The sequence below is a fragment of the Micropterus dolomieu genome, linkage group LG14, assembly GCF_021292245.1.
Source record: "Micropterus dolomieu isolate WLL.071019.BEF.003 ecotype Adirondacks linkage group LG14, ASM2129224v1, whole genome shotgun sequence".
NCBI lineage: Eukaryota > Metazoa > Chordata > Actinopteri > Centrarchiformes > Centrarchidae > Micropterus > Micropterus dolomieu.
Window position 1 is genome coordinate 14,085,842 of NC_060163.1, and position 22,883 is coordinate 14,108,724.

The 22,883-nt window shown below is 38.8% G+C and overlaps 1 protein-coding gene across 1 annotated transcript in view; it reads left to right on the top strand.

Annotated features, from left to right (window-relative positions):
• The window catches only part of LOC123983506 (protocadherin-15-like), a 216,791-nt gene that overhangs the window by 117,520 nt on the left and 76,388 nt on the right, over positions 1-22,883 (top strand). Inside the window, exons 15-21 of the mRNA XM_046069766.1 lie at positions 1,632-1,764; positions 2,080-2,159; positions 4,623-4,716; positions 10,264-10,392; positions 19,686-19,805; positions 19,967-20,152; positions 21,910-22,146. Of these exons, the coding sequence (XP_045925722.1) occupies positions 1,632-1,764; positions 2,080-2,159; positions 4,623-4,716; positions 10,264-10,392; positions 19,686-19,805; positions 19,967-20,152; positions 21,910-22,146 (979 nt within the window). The remainder of the gene's footprint in view (positions 1-1,631; positions 1,765-2,079; positions 2,160-4,622; positions 4,717-10,263; positions 10,393-19,685; positions 19,806-19,966; positions 20,153-21,909; positions 22,147-22,883) is intronic.

The window sequence follows — 22,883 nt, forward strand, 5'->3', positions numbered from 1 at the left end:
AAGTCCAGAGTCAATGCAACTGTCTACCAGGAGATTTTACAGCACTTCATGCTTCCATCTGCTGACAAGCTTTATGAAGATGTTGGTTTCTTTTTCCAGCAGGACTTGGCACCTGCCCAGATTTGGTAAAGAAAAGTTATTTATTCAAAGGGTAACAACTGACACGCTGGAAACTGTAACAGAAAAAGGGCCGATTGGATGCTGCTTAAACCAATGAAAACAATATAACCAAAAAGAAATCTCTACTGAGAGAGATTGCTAGTTAACCTATGCAAGGTAGTAAAAACAACAAACAATTTCAAAACCAAAACACAAAGAGAGCAGCACCCTTAGACTAGCACAAAACAACTACACAGAAGTAGCGATATTGGTATAAAGCTAAACCTGGGCCCTATTTTCATAAACAAGGTTAACATCAATTATTCCAAAATAACACACTCGTGTTCAGCAAACAGTATTCTAACAGCCATAGACACAGTGAGGCACACCGATTAGTGCAAAGTGGCAAGCAAACACTGTATTTAGCCACAGTTGTTGTCAATTTCCATCTCTCGATTGGAGGAATCCAGCACTGGCCGCGCCAATCGTCACCGAGCCCAGCCAGACAGCAGGTGGAGTCGATGTCATTTGATCCAATCCTCAGCAGGCAATCCTACAGCTTATTAGCATACATGAAACCTGTACACCTTTCACTCAGAACAATTAAAGTTGTCCAGGATCAAATTTCAACACTGAATTATCTAAAATAATTAGTATAGCAGATGTCACTTCTCTTTTCCGTTGAGTATTAGTTTTATTTGCAGTTAGTGCATTGTTATCTCCCAATAATATAAGGCGGTCATTTGCCAGAGAGCTAAAAACTGTAGTTCTCTAAACTGTGAACCAGGTAATCAAATATTTGCAGAAAGACAAACAGACAGAAGGACACGCGCTGTTTACGGTGGAATAAACAGCTCTGTCAACTCAAGGTCATTATGGTGTGTTTTATGTTTATTAAGTTATGTCTAGGCTATTTATCAGAGGGGAAGTAAACACTGTGTAATTAAGACTTAATTTTAAGTGAAACAATATATGTCAGATAGCACCTCAACTGCCTCTTGGTGTTATAGTGTTGGATGATATAATGCTGCCCTAACAAGATGGTGTCACTCTAAACAGACATATTTTTATTAAAATGGATGAAATATTAGCTCAGTAAAACTGCACCATCTTCTACACGAATCACTGAAACAGCCAGATAGGTTTATCGAAGTGCACATTAGAAACCTTAAGCTCTGCAGAGCGCTGTCTAGTCTCTTTGCCACTCACACTGTTGTTGACTTCACGCTCTTATCGATTAGTTAAACACAGCATGAAGTGCAAAGAAACAAACACTAGCCAACCGCTCTTAACTTAAATAATAGACCATTCACCCTCCCTGACACCGGTTTTTTTTACCCACTATCTTCTTGTGCTGCTCTTTAGCTCTCCTCTTCCTCCTCTCTTTCTCCTCTCATATCTCTCCAACATTTCTCAGCTACGATTCCTCCTTAATCTGTTACAGGCTCTTCCTCTTTCGTCTTTTTACTCTCTCCGTCTGCCCCTATATGCCTCACCCCATTCCTTTTGTCACTCTCTCTCTCTCTCTCTAGGTCATCCATCACTACGGTCTATATTGAAGTTTTGCCCCCGAACAACCAGAGCCCTCCTCGTTTCCCTAGACAGCAATACAACATGGAGATCAGCGAAGCTATGAGAACTGGAGCTACACTGCTTAATCTGCAGGTACAGTCATGCTCTCTCTGTCACACACACACACACACACACACACACACACACACTCTGGTGCTTCTCCACTAGATACAAGACAAACTAAAGAACTGTAGATACCACTTCATTGATCAATACAATCATTTAAATCAAATAGTGTTTTTCTAAATTAATTGAGCTCCTCCATAATCTTTTCCCATACTCCGTGGCAACTGCGGAAGTACTTCCTTAGGGTACAAGTACCCCCCGGTTGGAAATTACTGCTGTGTACATCATATAGCCCATGGGTAGTATGTGAGTGAATGTGTATGTCTTTGTTTACTTCTTCAGGCAGTGGATCGGGAGAGGGACCCCATCACCTACAAAATCCACAGCGGAGACCACGATGGACATTTTGCACTGCAGCAGAAGTAAGTGTGCACACTCATGCAATTCATCATGTTTGATCAAACTGTGGAGCTGCTATTATCAGAAACTAAAGCAGTACATTAATTTGTTTGAATATCAGTGCATGATATACAACCATGGCAATATACAAGTATGTAGTTATAATTTGTGTATGTGTGTGTGTGTGTGCATGGTTGAATGCAGTCTAAATTATATCATTCTGGGCTTGAGCTCCGCCGAGGGCTTCACACCCTTACTATCTCCCCCATGCACGTAATCACCACAGACACATACAGACTCTGAGGGCTTTTGTTGTATTTATTCATTTTTCCATCATCAAAAATGCATTTCTTATGCTGGGGAAAGATCCTATCTACATTTCTAGAGGGATGAGGAGAGAGAGAAACAAAGGAAAGTATGGGGAAAGACTGCAAGAGAAGGGGTAGAATTATAAGGATAGGGGAAGTGAAGATAGAGAGAAATAGAGTAAAGGGTTGGGGGAAAAGATAAGAGAAGAGGGCACGGACAAAGTAACAGATGAGGGACAAAATGTTACAAAGGGCTGGGAAGGAAACAATGAACAAGAGTGACAGACAAATAAGGACTTAAAAGCAGAACGAAAGAAGAGGCCAAAGTAACAGCAAAGATTAAATTGAATTGAAGAGCTTTCATTCCTGCATTCTAGGAATATTTGATGGGTTCTGTCAGACATTATGAAATGTTCCAATTTGTGGCAAAAATCTGTTTCAGTGCCTCAGCTGTGTTTTCTGCATTGTGGCAGTATGAGGACAAGCCAAGTTGTTCTTTATCTTCTGGACAAGTGCAAAATGCGGTGCAGTACATATTGGCCCAGGATGAAGTGATTTTTTTTGTTGTTGTTGTTGCTTTTGTGTAGAATTTGGCTCATACTGCTGAAGTGCATCTGGAGAGCACCCGAACGGATCTGGTATTGGCACAGTTTGCAAGGTGGCTGGCAATGATGGATCTAATGGCCAAAAGATTCAGATTGCTTTAATGCAGAAATAAAAGGGCCAGCACCAGAATGGGATGCATGATATGAGCCTTGAGGAGGTTAATCACTGTTGATTTTGTAATAAATTTAAATTTGTTCTTGGGTTCATCATGAACAAGTGGATTTGCTGTAGGTCCTCTACACATGTGGTAGCACATGTTTGATTTGAGAGCAGTAAACATGAAAATAAGTCTACGTGTGTGTGTGTGTGCCTGCCCAAGCACGTGTACATTCGCAGACTATGCTTTTCATGAATCATCCATAATTATACATGAACCATCTTTTAGTTTCTTTTTTTTTTCATTAAAAACACAGCTTCCCATCTTTCCCTCTGTAGACCACTTAATATCCGCATGCACACACATATACACATTTACTTGCATATCAACACACACACAAAAACACACGCACCTAAACAATATTTGGAGAAAATGTGCATTTCAGATGGTGTCTAATTCATTAAAGTAGGTTAAATTTTAAACACTTCAATCATTATGTAAATCTTGCTTGAAAAATAAAATGTAGTCAATGAAGGAACATCAAAGATTTCTGCTGGTTTTGATTGGTCAGAAGCCCAATCACTGAAGCACTGTGATTGAAGCTGAAGCTGTTGATCTGTTGAGCTACTTATTTTTTCTTATGCAGTAAATTATTTGCCTTTAAATTGGACTTTTACTCTTTGCTTCTGTTTGGATATTTTTGATTACTGAACTGTTTTCAATGAGTAACTTGAGTCTGAGATTGTACAACTAGTGAACCATACTAATAATTCACACCCAGTACTTAATGAAAATGGATTCAAGGAGCTGGCTACTGGTTTTTCACCGTTGTACTTGCTTTGCATCACTCATATGTTTGCACTACAAAGTAAATGTCAGTGTTCCGCATTATCTATCAGTAAACCAATAGATAAATCAAATCTTCATTGGCCAGTGAAATATAATGCAGCCTCTGTTTAATGTGTAAGTAACTATTTCGATTCAGAGAAGATCTTACTGTACTTTGCATATAAACTCTTATTTTTGTGTTCTTTTTAAATGACACATCAAGGCATTATCTGCATCACTAAGTACCATAATCACAGTAAAAATACACTTCTGGGTGTTCAGGCTTTTATGCAGTGGTTATCAGTGCTTGACAACTGTCTGCAAAAGTGCTGTATATAAAGAGGAATACACATTTTGAGAAAACAAGATGGGTTTTTAAATTTAGTTTCCAGCTTGCACAGAAAATATTTAGAAATGGCTGGAAGTATCACCATGAAAATGATCAACATGGTTAGCAGTCAGTGACTTATGAACTGAAGCTCCTCATAAAATCACAGGATTCTTAGGTATGAAAACTAGTGCATACTACACCACAGTATTCTGTTCGGCTGTGTTTGGTCCACTTATGCTTTTCATTGTACTCTATTTTTATTTCTATTTTTAAGCTCATGCTTAAAAACATGACTCTCTGTGTGTTCTTTCTCCAGCTCAGGGTATTTGGTTCTAGACAAGCCTCTGGACAGGGAGTCTGTGGATTATTATACCCTGGTGGTCACAGCCTCAGACGGACACCCAGGCGAGGTAAGAAACTGAGCTGTACCACACAGATAATTGGTTGTCTTTACTTTTTTAGTTGTTTCATTTCCTCAGTGGAACTGGGTGGCTGCTGGGACGGAAGCGAAATCCTTCACAGTGAAATGCCACAAACAACTGCTGTGGCATTATGCGAAGGGATATTAGAGGCAATTTTTGAAAATGTATATGTGTCTTTTTATTAAGCTGGCTAAATCAGAAATGTGTCTTTATCTCTCTGTTTTGGCCTTTTGTACACACCCAGCCAGCGTTTGTCACACCCAGAAGGGACAGAATGGAAACCAGCTGAGAGACTCTGCAAAGTAACCAGGCTGTGTCTGTTCAACTCCTTACCAGATGCTGAGCGTGATCAGCAGCTTTTTTTATTTGCTAACTGTGAAAGAACCAAAAAATCCTGTAAACCAGTGATCCCTTTTACTCACTTTATTTGTGACAAGTCCTTTCTCAGAGTGGTAAATTGTTGCAATAAGTGTCATTTTCCAACTGAAAGAGATTTAAATCTTTTCCTAATTGAGCTAATCGAACGGCCTGAATATGCTACTGTGAATCTGATGCTTTCACACATAAACTGTGTTAGATTCAACTTGCTTAGTGTGGATGCAGTCTACATGTAAATATACAAAATAGCTACAAAACATCTTACTTAGTCTGCAGCAAGAGCTGTTTTGCAAAGATAATGGAGTGTGTGCCCTCCTCACTTTTTCACCTAATTGATCACAGGTCACCAATCACTTTCTCTATGTCTCTCTGTTTGTCTTCTTCTCTTCTGTCCTTTTTTAAAATTCAAATCTTCAGTCGCTCTCACAGGAAAGTCAAATGAAGACAGTGGATGGAGCCCCCTTGCCCTCCCTCTCCCCTCTTATCCCTTCTTCTCTACTCATCTGGCCTTCATCAGTTTCCCTTTCTTGCTTCTCTTCTGCTCTCTCCCTCATCCTCCATCTATTAGTCTTGCTTTACAAGAAGTTTGTCTCTCCTCCCTCCCTCCTCTCCTCATCATCCTCCTCACTGACCCCCTCTCCCCCTCATGTCAATTAAAACAAAAGGCAAAGTTTAAGGTCCCTCTGAGGAGAGAAAACGCTGATTTGAATACTCTGACCTTCTCTCACACACACCCTCGCACACAGCATGATGGGAGAGAACAAGTGGGAGGAAGCTGGAGAGAGCAAGGAAGGGAGAGAGATGTGAGAGGTGTTCAGGGGGCTCTTATAACCTTAACAATTGTACTGTGTGTTCATACACTTCTATATGGGAGTCTTGACACATACACACTCACAGACATGCACACATATACTTCGTCAATTGCTCTCTGGACCTTGACAATTAGTGTATTATCTTTATGCCCCAAAGGTCTTTAAATCAGAAAATGGCTAAAAGTAGTTTGGACATTTTTCTGCTTGACACTCCATTATATTTTGTACGAATGTAGGAAAAAAGGAGTGTGGATTGAGAGAGAGAGAGAGAGAGAGAGAAGGTGTGTGTGAAAGAATAATGGTATAGAGCTAAACAGAGAGACAGAAGGGAAGACAAGGAAAGAAAGAAATGGAAAAAGGAGAAGAGAAGATTGGGGTGTAGTTTCCTTATACAGGCCCATTAATCAGCATCACTCGAAAGGCCTTGGGTTGTCTTCATATGCGTGCATGCACACTCACACACACACGCACACAACCGTCTGTGTCCCCTATTATTAAATGTCCCGTTGTGCGAGTGTCAGACTACCAAGTGCCTAATTGGCTATTTGGCCAGTGAATCCATCATACTGCCACAGATTGAGAACCCTACACGCTAGTGCAGTAAACCAGCTTCACTGTAAGGACACTGGGTATCACAGGATGCAACTTAAACTTTGGTGCAGGATGGTGTGCTGTTGTCAAATAGACTGTATAGTACTGTATCATGGCATGGGTGTGTGAATCAGCTCATGTTTCCGCCATTAAATATTGTTTGAATCGGTACTGCTGTAGCAATGTTGATGAAGTTAAAAATGACTTTATTCACTAGCTTAAAGAATATGGCTGCTGATGTGAACTAATCCCATGAAAATACCAAAAACCAACAATTCTTCTTACAATACATTCCAACATCTCTGCTGCATGTGGCACTCAGACCATGAGCCCGTTCATTTCTTATGAAGACAAAACTATTTAAAAATGGGTCACAAATATATAATTTAATATATATAATAAAATTTTTGGAAAAAGCTAAAGTAAGTTCCTAAGAACGCTGGACACTGCAGTTTTTAATAAATGTTTCTCAAATAGAAGGAAAAAAATGCACTTGTGGGGGAGCGGTAGAGGGAGCTATGGCAACAAGCGGCATTGTCATGATGAGCAGATCAGCAGAGTAACTGTTTATGCTGTACACTTGCATAAATTTGATAACAATGCAGTTGCTGCTTCAGTGTTCTAACGCTATACATCTGTTGCACTATTGAGTATCTGTGGCAGCAGGACGGTGCATGTGGGACTGACTTAGTAAACTACAGTGCCCGTGTCCATCATAATGAAGGAACCTGCACCCGATCGATTCATGGTGAATTTTATTTTTATGATACTGGCAGAGTTTTTAAGTAGGCAGACAGCAGTCAACTCCCATCTATCACTGGTGGTTGCTGAGCAGTTATCAAAAAAGTGAGACTCGAACAAAGCCAAAATCACTTTTTACTCACAAGGGGCAAATCCACAGCTCAGTTTTTAACGCTTCACCACCCATAGTACTTTCAACTTTCACAGACTGCTAGTACAAGTCACCTGACAATACTACTAATAATACTAATAACTTTATTTGTAAAGCACTTTCCAATACAGGTAACAAAGTGCTTTACAGTCGATGTAATACATGAGTTAAGATAAAATAAGAGCTAATACTAAGAATTGTCATCACACAGTAAAAGCTTTTTTTGTAAAAATGTGTCTTTGGAAGTGAGATAAAATCGGGAACGGACTCTACGAGCCTGAACTCCTTGTTCCAGAGTATAGGGACCCTGACAGCAAACGCCCCTTCTCCTTTAGTTTTTAGACCTAGTGGTGGCTAGCAGTGCTCCACCAGGGGATCTCAGTCTGCGTCCTGGCTGATAGGGGGATTATAAGCTCGGAGATATATGAGGGGGGCCAGCCAACGCTTGGCCTTAAAAGTAATTAAAAGAGTTTTAAAATCAATCCTAAAAGAAACAGGCAGCCACTGCAAGGATGCTAAAACTGGGGTGATATGGTCAAATTATTTTGCGATGGGTTAAAAGTTGAGCTGCAGCATTTTGGACTGGTGGTCAATGGTAAGCGGTGAATTGATTTCTGTCCGAGACAGGTTTATAGGGAGTTGCAGTAGATGAGGCGGGAGGAGATAAAAACATGGATGAATTTGTCCAGGTCTGTGGCTAAAATATAAGACTTAACCTTGGCTATATTTCTCAACTAATAAAAACATAGCTGAACAGCTCTCTTAAGGTGAGGTTTAAAACACTATGAACACGTATTGTGTATTGATTGATTGGATTCTCATATTTCAGTCATATTGGTCATTTTCAAAAAGAACACCTTGTTGTGAAATAATCCATGTGCAATGCTTGCGAGGGTATACAGCTGAAACCTTCAAAATATGGTGTTTCCTATGGTAGTAGATGGTGAACTTTGGTACATGGCCATAAAAGCAGCATGATAATGAACTCTGAGGTGTGCAGTTATCGAAAAATTATGTGCTTAGAGCCCCATGATGCAAAATGGAGCTTACTGCATCTCTGTCACTCTCTTTGTCTGAGTGTGTTTGCCAGTGTTGCTCACAGCCTGCCTTTTTATTTTATCCAAGCTAATTCTACTTTACATACAGTACATCGGCATTTGGATAAACTGTTTTGTCAACTGTGAGCTCTTAACCTCAAATTTACTTGCATCACCACGTGTCCTGCCAACCTCAACAGCCTGTTGTCACCTCTGTGATTGTCACTCTCCCACACACATCCCCACACGCTGCCTATTTTCTTTTCATCATCCCACTGTTGTGAATCGGTTAGCTTTCCTTCTTTTTCCACCTCCTCCCAGTTTCCTTCTTTAAAAGTCAAATCCTCTCGCTCTCACGCTCAGTCTTCTGCTCTCATGAAAGTCAAATTAAGAATTGAATTAGAGGTGACCTCATCAGCTTCTTTCTCTTTCCTGCTCTTCTTACTTGGAAACATTTTTCGTGCTTTTTGCTGTTGGGTGCGTAACAGTGAGAATTAGTGTGATTTATTGTAAAACTAGATTTTTTATGAATCCCTCCAAACTTTCACAGCATACTTAAATGAGTCAGGTGATCAGTTAAGTGTATTTTTATTTTTTTAGTCTTTGTTGGCACAGATTTTCGAGTTGACAGTATATATCCTTCTATGGTTTATCCACAACAATTCTTTACTGTGTTTACAAAACTGTTGAGCCGTTTTGAGCTTCCTCACAATTAACTCTCATCTCATGTCTATCCATCCGACTTTTGCCAACAAAACAATAGCATGTGGTGTGTTAAGCTAATTAAACCAACTCTGCTGTCTGTTCCCAGAGGGCTGCCATAAGATTGTTTAGAAGTGGCATCAATTCTGTGATGTTATTGATGTTTTGTGTCCCTTAGACATTTCACATTCTGAGTGAGGGTTCAAACAGAAAACAGTCCTGCGTTTAAACAATGCAAGGGTGTGTTGAGAAAGTACGACCCAGGACGTTTGAGTACTAGATATATGAGTTTGAAGGCTTATCAGAGAACAGATCTGCACAGCGGGTTATAATACTGTGAGACAGGATTTTACAACTGGGAGAATTAACATGGCAGCATATGATCTGTCTGCGAGGCCGAAATACAACGTTTAAAGTAAGCCACCAGGAATATGCGCTTGCACGTATTCAGTGAGAAGAGAAATCTCTAGTTACATGTAATTTAGTCACCTAATTTAATTACAAAATAAATGTACTGTAATCTGTTACAGTTACTGGGAAAATGTGTAATTAAATTACAGTTACTTAGTGTTCATGAGTACATTGGGAGTTCTATCTGAAATTTTTCTGTAAAAAGCCTGGCTATATGTTGAATGTTGAATAATGTTCATTTTGTTGGATTATTTTATGTGCACAATCTCTTCCTTTGCCATTACCAGCCTCAGCTGTCTCAGCCTCAAGCCGCTTTTGATTGGTTATCATGTTTGAATTTGCAGCGCCACCTGTCTGCCAGTTAAATTGCCTCTGAAGCTGTCTTTTAAAAATGGTTAACAGTTGAAAACTTCAACTGCACAATTAGATGGGACAGCCAGGACGACCAGAGTGCAGCTAATTAGCAAAGCAAAGTGGGCTCTTTAGTTTGTTACATAAGGGAGCTGTTGGTGAGAGGGAAAAATAGACTTTGTAAAATAAAACCTGAGGATGGATTCATCCTTTGCACTCTGATAATCCGTCACATGAAGAGCAAAACTTTCTGATGCTAGTCAAACATGTTCAATGGAATACAAAATGCTGCTTCAGTTTTCTGAACTGACCAGAATAGTAACACACATTTGTGTGTACGTGTGTTTTTGTGTGTGTGTAGACCTCCACTGCGACGGTGAACATTGTGGTGACAGATGTTAATGACAACGACCCGCTGTTCAATTCTTCACTGCCAGTGAACCTCACTGTCACAGAGGAGCAGGATCACGCCTACGTTGGACAGGTCAAGGTAGGAAGATGCACACACACTCATACACACGCGTACATTCATGCCCAGAGAAGCACCAAGTGCACACATGCTTCCCTCTTTCCTACCCCTGTACTACTCACTAAATAATTTTAGGTGATTTTAATTTTTGATGTCCTGTCTGTGCACATGTATGAGCACAACATGTTTGTTTGAGTGTGTGTCTGTATGCTAATGTCTTCATTATACACATTCATGACTCTGCATTTGTTTGTGAGCTTTGTGTGTGCTTTTTCCTGCACTAATCCTTTGTTAAAATGATGTGTCATGAACAAAAAAAGCCAATTTCAATTCTCAATTAACTCAATGTATCAATAATTCCTGACCGCACATCTGTCATTTCACATGCTCTCCCACCTTTTCACTGCAGTATAATCTGCAATGTCTGTTATTTCTCTAGGGGTGTAGATCGGCGTGCTTGAAACTAGTTACACAACTCTTTTTGTTATTGTGGCACAGATCATATCATGTCTCACTTTAAGTTTCGTTTCAGTCATCCTAACATAAGGTCACTACCTTGAGAGAAAGACACATAAGTACTTAAACCACAAAGGTGCCTTTAAGACTTATACACATTTCGTTGTCTTCCCCTCTGCGCTCTCTTTCCACACACGCAGCACACAAATATTCACAGAGGCTCTAATTAAATTCCCTAATAATCTTTTACAATGGGGAGCAGAGGTCGCTAACATAACTCTGTAAACCTTGGTTGCTTTGTAATTAGGACTTTATGTTATTATTCTCAGAGGACTGAGTGAACAAATATGCGTACATATGCGTAACCATATTTTTAGGTGGATGGGATACAAGGATTTGATTGAATGGTGTGTGTCTGTCCCCTTTTGCCCATGTGAGGACAGTATCTCAGGGTTGAATAGTTTCCCCTTATTCATAATATTTCTTCCTGGAAATGTATCACTCCCTTGTTCACAGGAGAGCAGAAATTTCATATTATAACTGAATATTATTTATTATAAAATGAGGTTTATACTCATTTTTGAGGTTATTCCTAAGATTAGATTCTTATATTTTTTAATAGAACAACAATTTAAAAAAATAAAATATCAACAATTACCAAATCATCTGTTTTTTTGGAGAACTGTAAGCAGCCACGTTAGCATGTAAAGCAAGTTAAATAAACTGCTGCAGCTGAAAAGGTAGTTCAGTTACACCTTGCTAGTTCCAAATTGGACCTCCTTTTGCCTTCAAAACTTTTGCCTTAATTGTTCGTGGCATACTTTCAACAAGGGTTTGGAAACATTCCTCAGAGGCTATGGTCCATATTGACATAATAGCATCACACAGTTGCTGCAGATTTGACGGCTGTACATCCATGATGCGAATCTCCCGTTCCACCACATCCAAAAGGTGCTCTAATGGATTGAGATCTGGTGACTGTGGAGGCCATTGGAGTATCATTGTCATGAACTTTTGATACAAGGCAGGATGGATCCATGCTTTCATGTTGTTTACGCCAAATTCTGGCCCTACCATGTGAATGTTGCAGCTGAAAATCGAGACCCATCAGACTAGGAAACATTTTCTTATCTTCTATTGTCCAGTTTTTGTGATCCTGTGTGAATTGTAGCCCCAGTTTCCTGTTCTTAGCTGACAGGAGTGGCACCCGGTGTCGTCTTCTGCTGTTGTAGCCCATCTGCTTCAAGGTTCGACGTGTTGTGCGTTCAGAGATGGTATTCTGCAGACCTTGGTTGTAACGAGGGGTTATTTGAGTTACTGTTGCCTTTCTGCCATCTCGAACCAGTCTGCCCATTCTCCTCTGACCTCTGACATCAACAAGGCATTTTTGTCCACACAACTGACGCTCACTGGATATTTTCTCTTTTTCGGACCATTCTCTGTAAACCCTAGAGATGTCACTTCCCCCTTTCCTCCCCATTCTGATGCTCGGTTTGAACTTGTTGTCTTGACCACATCTACATCCCTAAATGCATTGAGTTGCTGCCATGTGATTGACTGATTAGCTACTTGTGTTAACAAGCAACTGAACAGGTGTACCTAATAAAGTGGCCGGTGAGTGTATATTGAAATCATGGCATTTCGAGGTTGGACTTTGTGGCGGTTGGTTTCAACAGTCGCGTGGCAGTGTTCTTGAGGTTTGGTGAATTTTCGCCAGGAAAAATCCCTGAAAGGCGACAGAACAACTTGATAAGAATTCTTGGTTACCTTGATATCAATTCCCACAATTTAACTGTAAATTCAAAAATAACTATCAACTGTGTCAACTGTATATTGCAAAAATAAATAAGTCTAAGTGTGAAACTAATATGCAATAATGTAAAAAAAGAGATAAGAAATATGTTGCATATTTAACCCCTTAACGCTGATTACCGCAAATTCGCATCTCACAGATTCCATTCAGACTGCAGCCGAGATAGCATATGTATTCCCCCAACACCTGTGCAAATTTCATAAGTACCTAGGAACCTTTTGCAAGCCCTGGTTTCTTGTTTATGCCTGTTGTCGCTAATTTGCATCATACTTACATCATACCTGAATTTAAATCTGTTCTATGTTCTATAGACAAATTAACAATCCCCAATTAATTTAGCATCAGCTTGAAAGCAAATGAAAATGAAAATAATACATTTTCTTATATAATTGTAAATAATTTCAGGCGTCAAGGGGATAAAGGTAACATGATTTTGGCACTGTGGGATGCATTTTCACCCTCATCAGCACCCTCATCTGCACTTACCACAAAGACTCCTGGACCTGTTCCAGACCTAATAACCGACTCGTGTATTTCCTAGACAGGGGTCATGGGTAAATCTGACACTTTGATAGGCTCTGATCTTTAAAGATGCTCCCTTAGTTGGATTCTCCAAGCTTAATTCATAGCCTTTATACACCAGTGTCAGGGGGTCTTTGATAAGTCTGACACTTTGCAAGGTTCTAAATGTTAATCATGCTTCTTTGGTTGAACACCAGAACTACTCAAAAATATGCTCCCTGCCCTGTACACCCACGTCTAGGATTTTGAACTGGTCTTACTTTTAACAGGATCTAAGCTTAAAAGTTGAATACCTTTTCTTATTTGAACAACTGGGTACTATCCCAAACGTGTAAACTCAACCTTATCCTTAAAGAAGACATTTCATTTCAAGAATTTCAAATTTTAACACTAGCTCAGGCCTTTGGGCATGTTCCAAATTCAACATCCAAAAACCCACCCTAATCTTTAGAGAGGGTATTTGAAAGTATTCCAATCCTGAACTTCCTCCCTTTGGAGGACCCTTGGACATTTTCCAAACCAAAACAGACAGTGTGATCTCTCAGCGGGCTGTGCAAGGCACGACTCTGGGCCTCGTTCCAAACCAGGGTCCCTACCTGTAGGTATTAAAGAAATTTCCGGAAGAATGAATGAAGCTGACCTTGGCTTGCTGATGCTGGTAGGTGGAAAAAGGGGAGGAAGTGAGACATGCATGGGTGGCAGAGAGAAATAGGAGAAAGACGCTGGGGAAAGGTAAGAGGGAAGACGACAGCTGAGGGACTATGAATGCATTCTCAATCTGACTTTCATGAGTTTAAGACATGGTTTCTATTTTAAAGAGGCAGAAAATACACTTTAAAAAGGAATGACGGGTTGAATTCAGAGAAAGGTTTTGTGATCATCAAAGACAGAATAAATAAATGCATGCACTGTTAAATAGATCAGAACAAATGTAGCATTGATTTATTTTTCTTCTATTTATTAACTGATTTGCTTGATTACAACCTGCTACAAGATGTGGTGTCACCTATCTAATGCCAGTTATTGGTTCTGATTTTGTTTTGGCATTTGAACAGATTATTAAAATACAGAACCTGCTTCATTTGCATTAAATGGTGGCAGATAACATATAAGAAAAAAACGTCTAAAGTGATTAAATTGTTTCTTTTACTGTAATGTTGACAGTGATGCTGGGGAAACAATAGACAGACAAAGGAGCTGCGATACCACTTCCCCTTTTTCTGATTCAGCAGGGTATTACATGGTGTTTGGCTTCAAAATCAAACATATAACTTATATCAAGCTTGCTGCCTCCCAAAGTACCTCTTCCTCAGTGTACAGTCCTTCTCTGGCAGCCATCAGTCCTTTAGGGCAGGGAGAGACAACACAGCACAAGATTATTTTTCTGATTTCCACACCTTCAACCACAGAGAGGGGAATGAATCAGTGAAATCACCTGCTGCAGTTGTTAGCTGGAATAACTGCTCGTCCTTCATGACATGATTACCTGTCCCTACAGCGTGGTTCTTTCATAAGAGTTCTTTGAAGGGAAAGACTTCATGAAGTGTAGACCATATTGATTTCTCTTCGTACAGTTTCTCTTCATACTAATAGTGTGGCAAACCATGTTTCCATTTCACCAGAAATACAAATACAAAAATTGATTTGTACATCCTAGAAAGTCACCATTAATTAAAGGAAGCGCATAAAAAAAAACACATCACCCTTTACAGTAGTTGGTTCATTTTTTTTCCAATCTTCTTGCCTTGTGACAACCTAAAATTGTGAGATGATCACTGCTTAGAGGCCAGGGGAGGTAAAATTATCCATTAATTTACCAAAATAAAAAAATCAACAATAAGTGGTGAGCTTGAAAAAAATAACCTCTTAATTTATCACATCACCCCTTGGAGTGTCCCAACCCCAGATTTGGGAATCACTGCTCCAACTAACCCAACACAGGTACAAATACATTTAAATGGACTTACTGTAGGTGATAATCTTATTGGTCATGTGTCATTTTGATGTGTTTATTTATATATGTGTGTTCCTCCTGCAAGTACATTATACAATGTGACGCTTCACCAAACCGTTGAAATGAAGCCCAGGTGAAGCACAAAATGTACCTCAGAATCAGGAATACTTTACCTGATGGGAAAGAGTTGTCAAAGAAAGAGTGAATCTCAAATACAAAAACTCTCACACACTTTACAGTTTGGTTTATCCCTTAACATCAGCCATGCCTCCTTTAGGGCCGGGAGAGACAACACAACAGATGATTTTGCTGATTTCCCCACTTTCAAACACAGACAGGGGAATGAATCAGTGAAATCACCTGCTGCAGTTGTTAGCACGATTGCCTGTCCCTACAGCGTGGTTGTTTAGTCTCTACATGTAATGTCAGTGGCCATACTCTGCACAAAAATGCCTTGGGTAAGATTAGCTGTAAATATTGTATTGTATCTTTATAAATGGCTTTAAATTGTTTCACAAGAAACAGATCTTTGAAGGGAAAAAATGTAGACTTTATTAATCTCTCTCTGTACTTTTTCTCTTCATACTAACAACATATTTTCATTAAAAAAACACACAAAAAATCCATTCTGATTTTGTACATCTTAAATCACCATTATTGTGAGGAAGCCCGGCTTTGATTTCAAAAACAAGAGAAAAAAAAAAGGGTATGGAATGCATGGTGTTTTCATGTCTTTATATCAACATATCAGCATTTACAACAGCTGGTCCTCTATATCAGTGTACCACACAATGTATGCATAACTTACTGAGAAAAGAGTCCAATACTGTTACTGTATAATACCTGACTATGTGATTTATTGGTGCAGCAAAAGAAATGTGTTCGGAGACAGATGGAAAAAAAAATCTCAGTAATTTAGTTTCAGTTGCAGGTACTTCTCTCTGTGTATCCAGGAATGAAATTAGAGGTGGAGGTGAGGAAGTGATGAAAATAGAAAAGAAAAAAATTGGGAAATTGTAAGAAAAAAGGTATGAACACCAAACACAAAAGGCAGAGCCAGCGATTGTAGAGATAGAGTATATATTTCAGGCCTTAAGCTACTTTTTTTGTGTCAGTGTGTGTTGAAAAGCAGCAGACGTAACGCTGCTGAGACATTAATCCTATTGTGTTTCTGGCTTTTAACTGTCTGGCAATGTAATTATGCTGAGAGAACTGTGAGAAAGACAGTGAGGGAGGAATAAGACACAAGAGAAGGAGATAATAGAAGAGGAAGGATAGAGGCAGAGAGAAAGTCACACATGAACAAACACATTCTACAGTACCTAACTCCAGGAACTGCAGACATCAATATGCTTGACATCAAGACGATTAATCCAGCCTAGTATCTAAAGGACTTAATACAGTTTGCAGTGCTATGACAGCTATACTGTAGGCAGCTTCAATGAATGTTTATGGTCAGTAATGTTCCCTGTCATATATCAAACATCTGCCCTTTTCATAATTATTTATATTTTATATTTTCTGTTTTCAGTTCAGTTGACTGATATCAAAGCGCTATATTTTTCATATTTAGTGTCCAGTCATGAGAGTGGTATCGATCTTCTCATCTAACTCTCCGTCAATGAGCGAATAAGTGTTACATCGCTGCTTTGTATGGATGTTGCTGAAGAAATATAAGAAACAAACACAAGGACGCACACATTACAGAAAGTATCTGCTGTCGCACCACCAGGCTATGGAGCAGCTTCTTCCCCCAGGCTGTGAGACTGTTCACAGCATGGTGCAGTCCTCAGCACTGCTCCATGCAAAACAGTTTATTTCTGTATATAACTTTATAATTTTTGTATGTAACGTTTGCTTTGTGAGTAGCGTAAAGGGAACTACAAACTCCATCTCATTATACAACCCTGTTTTAAAATGACAAATACATTTACCTTGTACCTTGTGCCTTGTACATCCACTTCTCCTCTTTTATGTCAGAAGAAACGTACACAGCATGTTCACACAATGTCTGCACTAAATGTATCCCTTATCTCTTAGCCCCCTCTTCTTTTCTTTCTCACTTTCTCTTATTTTCCCTCCCTCTTTCCCACTCTCTCCCTCTCATTGTCCATGTCTCATCCTGTCTCTGTCCCCACAACCCAAAATAATCACCCAAAAGCTAGATGTGCCATTAAATGCATAATAGTTTTATACCCAGATATTGATGAATCACTGAATACAAATCGCTCCAAGAGGACTTAATTCTTCTCTCTTACACTCTACATACACACACTGGCAAAACAGACCCTAGTTTCTATTAATCCTAATAGTCACTGTGTGAGATAAGATGAAACTTTAATGATCCAAAACAAGAAAAAATGGGTCACTGCAACAGCAAGAAGTGACACAGTACAGCAAATCAAATGGAATATAGAAATGATGTGAGTCATGGGGGTTAGATAAACATATTAAACTGTCAATTTTGACGCTGCTGCTAAAGTTACAAGTTATATAAAGAAACCGTATGTGAAAATTACAGCCTACATATATTATATGACATAGATTCTGCAAGTCATTATACATTTGTTTGGCAAACAAATCAAACTCAAAGGTCCACTTACTAACTTTTTGTGGTCCCTAAACCACATCTCATGTTCTCAGTGCCAGTCAGGCAGTCATTTCACCACTTGTGAAAAACCTTGGCAAATATTGGACAGATGGCCATGACATTTTGACTAAACATTCACAATCCCCAGATAATGAATCCTAATAACTTTGGTAATCCCTTCATTTTCACCTAGCACCATCATCAGGGCAAATGCAAGCTTTAATTAATGATCAAATGCCTGGAAAGCTAATTCCCATCAGCCTCAGCTGCTCTTAATGTTTAGTCCAATTCGATAAATGCTGGGATGCTAACATTCTACACTAAAATTGATTAACGCTGTAAAGTTCACTTGCTAAACATTAGCATGATGTCACTGTGAGCATACTGCTGTTGTTTAGCATTTAGCTCAAAGCACCGCTGTGCTTAAGGAAAGTCAGTCAGAGCTGCTAGGATGGCTGAACTCTTGTTCCAAAGTGTTTTTGCTTTCAATAATTGCGCTAGCTTGATGTCAGATCATAGTTTCTATTCTCAGTGATCATGACATTCTCGTTAGCTTCACAAAATCTTTGTGGTAATATCTTCAAAGAGAATTTATCGTCATTATTTTTGCTGACAAAACACTGAAAAACTGAAATATAATGTATCCAAATACCTAAGGGTTATCTTTAATTACAAGTCATTTAACATTTAAACAACTTACAATAATCTTCCTTACTAATGTTGTTATGCAATTTAATGACTTCTCAATCTTATAACATTAAACACACACATACAGTTTTCTTTGTGGAACAGGTGTGAAGCAATTATTTTTAACACTTGCTACTAACCCCCTAATTATATTTTTCTTTTGGGGAAAATGTCTTTTTAGGCATAAAGTGCAACATAAGCAAACCTCAGCTCTGCACACACTAACACACTCACACAACCCATGTTAATAGTTCCTCTGTTCTGCACTGCTCTGCTCTGGTCTCATCTATTTTAATGCTGTCAGAATGCTGATTGGACAGGATGAATAGTCAGGCAGGGTGAAAGGAACACCGCCTAGAAATTTGTCACCTTCTCAACACCTTATTTTATTAGTTGAAAGAGATGATCGTGGCGATGGCGTGAGTTTGACTGTAGTCCATGGATTCAGACAGACTGTCAGAAGAAGGAAGGCAACAAAGGAAAGAAGACACTCTGGCTTCTAGTTCCAAGTGAAAATTTAAACCACTGATTCATTAACTCTGAAAAAGTTTAACACTTGCTACTGGTAGAAAGTAAGTTTAATTCCTCTGGGCGAGTTGCGATGAAGGGGAAAAAAGGAGAAATGAGAGCTGACTCCAGGTGAAATGTGAGACAGTGAGAGAGGAGATCACGAAGCTCTGTCTTGGTCACTTTGCCAAAGCTATACCTAAATAGTTTGAATTCTTGTGTTAAACCTACAGACAGGAGTAATAACGTGAAAAAAGGAGGGAAGGAAGAGAAAAAGAATGTACGTATTACTAACTATGACCTCTTTTTGCTGAGGTGTATAAAATAGTGTTGGGTTAGAAGTACAAGGTCAAAAGGTCAGAGCTAATACAAATGATTTGTGGATGCATACCAATTTGACAAAAGCAAATTATATGAAACCGTAAGGGATGAGACGACTTGAAAAAGAGAAGAGATGACATTCCCCAGTATTTCCCGCTCACACACAGACACCAGGCGCATCGACTCATCCACTTGACAATATTTTTTCTTTATTCCAGAAGAAAGGCTTTGTAAATGCTAACAAGATTGAATAAAGAATTTTACCACCTGCACACATTCACATACATACACACACACTTTACACACATTTAGCTTGATTTGAGAGGAAATTCACTTCAGTTAAAGAATGATATGCCTCAAAGGCAGTCTGATGAATTGCATGCATTTTAAAATGGATGATTTAATCCTTTAGTCTTTCTTATTGCTTGGGTGCACATGTGTTATTTCTGTGTGTCTGTGTTTAGGCTACAGATCCAGATCTGGGACCAAGTGGTCAGGTCCATTATCGGCTCGTCAACCACCAGAAGCTGTTTTCCATCAATGCTACCGGAGCGATCACAACAGCGGTGCCACTGGATAGAGAGGTCAGAGGAATCAATAGCTATGTTAAGATCTCAAATTAATGTAATAGTAGCTGAATGCAGTACAAAAAAAGCCAGCGGTAAACGGTGGCAAAGGTGACTGTATAAATATTTTTCATAGCTGTAGTGTTGACGTTTGACCATCATTCTCTGTCGTCTCAAAGGTGAAAGGTCACTACTTTCTGATCGTTGAAGCCTGGGATGGTGCAGTGGACCCTCGGCGATCCAGATTAACACTGTCTGTCACCGTTCTGGATGTAGACGACAACAGCCCGATATTCACCCAACAAACTTACAATGTCAGCCTACCAGAGAACAGCCCCAAAGATACAGTCATATTACAGTTAAAGGTGAGTGAGTGGATTACCAGATTAGTCCATTTGCAACTAATGTAGTAGTACATTTTGTATTAATTCTGGTAATTAATAGCAAATTGTTATGCTGTACAGTAAAAGCTGTCTGGCAAAGCTGAGATATGTAAATGCGACCTAGAACTTTCTAAACACTAGAACTACAGCATCCCGGCTGATGCATTGGCTGCTGTTAGCTTGATGCAGGTCATATCTGTATCAGCTGATAAGTAAAAAACATTCCAAATTTGTCCATCAGAGAGAACTAACTCTGATCTGAAAGTACTTTTTTTTTTTTTTTTTACTGAAACATGTCTTTATTAGCACAAATGTTGATCACAATTCTTTAAAAAATGTTTTTAAAGGATCCTCCACTTATGTATGTATGTGTGTAAAAAATTCATATCGGATTCTTATGATATATTGTTATTGAATTGTCTTATTTTCATCAGTCAACCAAATCACATTAAATGTTTAATGGTTAATGTTTTAATTGCCATTAATGTGATAACCAGGACATAATTTACCCAATTAGGACATTATACACAACAGGTGGGAGGGGTTCAGAATATTTATATTTTGTATTATACACATGTTATTAAATTTAGGTTGCAACTTTCTATTATATTATACACAGTTATTTCCTCATGCCCCGTTTTTACATTATGAAGTAAGAACTAGCTTAGTACTGGTTCAAGGCAGGGCAAGTGCATGTATCCTGGCAAAGAAAAACAAACCATCAATAAACAGAATTTCATCTACTATATTGTCAGTACCAATAGTATATGTACTGTGGACACCACAGTACACTTACTAACAGCTACTATGGTAATGTTACATCCTTAACAAAAGATCATTGTCAACAAACAATATTTACCTACACCTTAGTACAAAATCAGGGAAAACAAGATTAATATTATAAGTTAATACCACACTTTCAACAAGTTTGAATAAAGTTGCCTGCAGGTTAAAATTGAGACCTTGAATTTAGCTCAATAAAAGTGCTGCAAGTCATGAATTCGGATTAAACAAGACTCATCTTCATTGTCATACTTTAGTTGTGTAGGAAAAAATAATTAGTTACATTTTCGTCTTCTTTCACATGGACAAATTAGTTTAATTTTAAATTCAATAATCTTCCTTACTAATGTTGTTATGCAAAGTCCTGACTATTCATTCTTGTAACATGACACACATACAGTTTTCTTTCTGGTAGCCATAAGAACAGGTGTGAAGCAATTATTTTCCACATTTGCCTCTAAACCACAAATTTCTTTTTGGGGAAAATGTCTTTTTAGTCATAACGTGCAACATAAGCAAACCTGCACACACTAATACACTCAACCCATGTTAGATAGTTCCTCTTCTCTGGTCTTATCTATTTTAACGCCGTCAGAATGCTGCTTGGCCACTAGAGATGACTTAAAAGTCAGATTTTTATTAATAGTATATATAATAATATATTATAATATGACAACACTTGAAGACACAAGTGAATGTACAGTAAAATAGTACAGAAGGAAAAATAAGACATCACCTGCTGGACTATATATGTTACTACCACAAGCATTTCAGAAATGTCTCTGTGTTGGGCTGGTTTATACCAGACTTAATGAAAATACTACTGTCTGCTTCTAGCTCCAGCACATGTAGATGCTTGTCCCTCTGGCAAATATGAAAAGTTTAACTTGCCAAAAAATTCACAAGGCAGTGATATTACTTTGTTCCCCATTTTCTGACTCTCTTTTTGTCTGTAGGCGATAGATGCTGACCTCGGCTCCAACATCACATATCGAATCAGAACTGAAGGCTTGGACCAAAACATTGTTCAACTATTCCACATCGACCCTGTGACAGGAAAGTTGTCAGTTCTCAAAATTCTGGACTACGAGGCTCTGACTGACTCAGAACCCACATACACATTCACTGTTGAGGCCATGGACACAGAGGGAACCATGCCTCCTGGACTAGCCTCTGTTACTGTCAGAATCATGGTGAGTGTGTGGAAGAAGTATAGAAAGATAAGCAAGGTCAATGTGTTTCTTTGTGGTAAAGCATTATATTAAAGACCCGTGGAAATTTGCACTGTGGCATAGAAAGCCATTTCCAATTTGACCAGTTATTTGAAAAGAATTGAAAAGAATGTAACCAGGTTAAATAGTTTAGCCTTTATAAGATGTAGGAAAAAGATGGGAGGAGAAAATGGTTTTTGCAGTGTCTGGAATCCCTCATTTGTATGTCCTTTGCCTCCAAGATCAAAGATACAAACAAAAGCAAAGTGCTGCTTGGCACAAAGTCAAATAAAGTGCTGGAGAAAATCAGAAGTTGCTTATTTACACAGTGTTTGCTAACAAGCAATCTATTCCCTAGCTTGCAAGTGTGATGAGCAAGAAGTGGAGCCGGTAGTGTTGTACAATTCATTTCACTTTTTTTTTTTGTTTTTCACTGTCAGGCATTCAAACAAATTATAGTTCATTGTCAGCGAGAAATTACAAAGTGTTGACACTTGTAAGTAGCTATGTCACCATGTAGGTTTTGCACTCAGTATAATGTTATAATATACTGTGTTGTTGCCAACTGGCAAGCATGTTTTTTTTTTTTAAATAAAATATGACTGACATCGGACTACTGCAGACTGGTATTTGTAATTAAAGTCAGACATATTAGTGTGCTGGAGCTCCATACTGTCCTTGTGCTTTGTTTTTTCCCTCCCTCTGATGCTGCTAGGCTA